At 55.3% G+C, this 3,222-nt stretch overlaps 1 protein-coding gene across 1 annotated transcript in view; it reads right to left on the bottom strand.

Annotated features, from left to right (window-relative positions):
* Nucleotides 1-1,741: 1,741 nt before the first annotated feature.
* Nucleotides 1,742-3,222, bottom strand: part of FAM117A (family with sequence similarity 117, member A) — a gene marked incomplete at its 5' end in the record, with an annotated part of 6,994 nt that continues 5,513 nt past the window's right edge. The window contains 5 exon segments of the mRNA XM_009701428.1: nucleotides 1,742-1,835; nucleotides 1,868-1,914; nucleotides 1,916-2,081; nucleotides 2,605-2,751; nucleotides 3,091-3,213. Of these exon segments, the coding sequence (XP_009699730.1) occupies nucleotides 1,742-1,835; nucleotides 1,868-1,914; nucleotides 1,916-2,081; nucleotides 2,605-2,751; nucleotides 3,091-3,213 (577 nt within the window).

Here is a 3,222-nt window from a genome sequence, read left to right on the forward strand (position 1 = left end):
TGCCGAAATCCGCCCCCGAGGGTTCTGCGCCCCGGGCGGAGGATGCGGCACTTTACACCTGCAGGCGTCTTCCTCCAGCCGCCTGCGCTTCCTTTCCCCAGCCCCATTTAGCAGCCGCCTCCACGCTGCTGCAGGGAGCTCGCCTTCAGCCCGTTAACGTCCGACGCCTGCTGCCCCTCGGCCTCAGCTGGGCACCAGCGAGTCCCGTGTCCTCTGCCGGGACACCTGAGCGCCAGCACCCTCCCGGTGAGCCCCAGCCGGGCAGGATGAAACCCCAGCTCTCAGCCCGTTCATGGCTTCAACATCTGTCTGCTGAACTCTCCAAAGACTCCAGTTTAGACTCAATAGATCAGAAATCCTGAAGAACTTTGGATGTCCGAAATATTTATTTTGTTTCCTCTTAACTGGCAATACCAGCATCTGCAAAAAAAAAACAACAAACCCCAACCCTCTAAACACAAGACAGGAACTCCAAAGCTAACATTCTTCCTTTAAGCTTTGCAATAGATACATAAAATACAAATTTCAAACAGCTGCAAAAATAGTGTCTTTGGAAGAAAATAGAGTTTCTACAACAGATACAAGAAAATAGGCTTCTTCAATGCAACCCAGAGCCTTTGCAACAGAACACAAAAATCAAATACTTTTGTTGTCAGGAGGCTTTACAATCAACATTCCTGTGTTATCGCTTCACCTTCTAAGGCATCGCGTTGGGATAGCGCCGCAGGACGCAGCAGCGCTTCAGACTCCTGCCCAGCTGCGGTCACAGCTCCGTCCTCAAAGTCTGGCCCCCAGCGAGGCAGAGGGGTCCCGGCCCCCCGCTTCCACCCGTCCCACCCCAGGGCTCCAGCCCCAGCCAGGCTGCCCGCGCTCACGCTGGAAAGCAGCAGTAGTTTCTCTACAGCAGCAACAACCCCCCCTCGAGCAGGGGCCTTTGTGCACCCCCAGTTTTCACTTCCACCCCTGCCTCTTCCTGCAGCCAAGGCACCTGGAAGGCCCCTGTCCACGCACAGGGAATGCGGCAGGCAGCTCACGCCTCAATGCCTCCTTCACCCTCAGTCACACAAGCTTCCCACAGCACAGACCTGTGGAAGCCTGCGGTTAGTCACCTGCACTCTCCCCTCTCAGCACAGCACTCTTAAAGCTCCAGGCTTGTTTCGAGAGGTACAGGTGTCCAGGGAAGGCACGGTCAGGGATCCACTGCTCTCCAGCCCCCTCCGTGCTCTGAGGGAGATGAGCTGTCTCTTTACAGCGCAGACACACAACATTTTCTGCTCTCATACATCCCACAGGCCCCTTCTCCCCACTTCCCACTCCCCAGGGTTCAGGAATCCCAGACAGCCACAGGGGTGAGGGGTGCTAAGGAAGCCCCACCTGAATTCTCCCAGCTTAACCTTGTTCACAGAGCCACGGAGCATGAGTTTGCCTCTGCTCCCCGCAGCAGTGCCCGCCTGCTCTTCACCAGCAAAACAATCACACAGGAAACAAAGACAAATCAACACAGGAAAGTGCTTTGAACAGGGGAGGCTCAGAGAAACAAGCCTCTCCAGCAGCGAGGAGTCCCGTGGCACACTGTACTTCACAGTTTCTGTCACCCTCAGAAGAAGCCGGTCGTGGTTCTCAATCCCAGGGCTGCCTCTCGGCTGTCACGTCCCACCCTTCAAGGCACTAGGCTCCACGGGCTGGCAGAGACGCACCGAGGAGCCAGAGCTGCTATGGCTGGCTAGCTTTCCCAAAGGCGTCACACCATGAGAGAGCTGTGGAAGACAACGCTCTCCTCTGGCTGGCCGCGCTTCCAGTGTTCGTAATTCAGTGAAGGAGACTTGGACACCTCGCTGAAGCCATCTACTGCAGCGTCTTTCCGCACCCCAAGGAACGGGGCGGGGGCTGTGGGCTGGCAGGATGTAAACGTGCCCGTGCCAGGGCTGGAAGAAGCTGGGAAACCCCTGAAGAGGAAGCCCACATTTGGGAAGAGGGGCTTCACCAGGCTGACGGGGCAGAAGGCAGAACCGGTGGGGTTGAAGTGCACTTTGTTCTTATCTGGGCAGGAAGGCTGAAAAGGCTGATCAGGGCTGGGGGAGCTGAAGGAGAGAGACATGATGAGGAACATGATTAGTGGACATGATTAGGAACAGACACTCCCAAGGGCACCGAGCAGCCACAGGGAAAACACCTGGAGTTGTGCACTCTTCCAAGAGCCTGACTAAAAGCTGACCTGCCTCTGTGAGCTGGATCGCTCTTCAGGTACAGAGCAGCATGAAGAGCCGTTTCGTTTTGAAAGCACATTTATTTATAGGAGAACCACCTCTTCTTCTCAAGAGGCTCTGCTGGCCAAGAAATACCTACTGCCTGGGAAGGGCAAGGAATCACAAGATCCTTCCCGAGCGTGTCTGAAGGTTTGCAGTTCAGCTTTCAGCTCTTCTCACCAGGGGCTGAGCAGCCACATTCTGGTTGGGAGTTTTTCCTAGAGGCTGCTCCCTATTTTTAGAACAGGGTCAGGGTGGCAATTGCAGCAACAGAAGCTTCAGCTGCCCCCACCCCAGCACCCTCCCACAGGACCAACCTCCCGTCAGTTCTCTTCTGCCAACAACTCCTCATACTTACAAAGCTTCTTCAAAGGCCCGGACCTTCTCACATCCCTCGGGAGGTTCCCGTTTAAACATGTAGCTGTGGTTGGGTCGAGGAGAAGAAGCAAAGGCCAGGACTGGCGAAGGGCTGCCCTCCTCTAGCAGGGAAAAGACATTTTTTGAGAAATTTTTAAAAGAATCCAACAGCACCCTAACTCACCACGAGACATGCTCTTCTAGACCCTGGGGCTGCAGGTTACAATACCCCAAAGCCACAGCATTTTACCTGTGTAGTTCCCAGCTCACATCCTCCATCTAGTACTGGAAGCCACCCAGCTGGAGGGCAATTACTGGAGCTTTACAAGTCCACTACAGTTTAGTCACATCGACCAAGACTCTCTCTCCCATCTCAGCTGCCGTTTCCAACCCAGCACGCAGACAAGGAGGAGCCATCGCACCAAGGTTTTCATAGCCCTGGCCCCCTTTGTCTCCCCTGACCTCCCAGCCCCTCTGCTTTCAGTGTTTACCTTTCTCCTTTGGATCCGGCTGCACCTCGTCTGCTGCAGAGGAGGGCTCTTCTGCTGCCAGCCTCACCGGGGTGTGTGGAGAAAGGTGGAGAGGCACGGAAGGGGAAGGAGAAAGAGAGAGGCTGGGA

The sequence above is a fragment of the Cariama cristata genome, unplaced genomic scaffold (genome assembly GCF_000690535.1).
Source record: "Cariama cristata isolate BGI_N322 unplaced genomic scaffold, ASM69053v1 scaffold38915, whole genome shotgun sequence".
Taxonomy (NCBI): domain Eukaryota; kingdom Metazoa; phylum Chordata; class Aves; order Cariamiformes; family Cariamidae; genus Cariama; species Cariama cristata.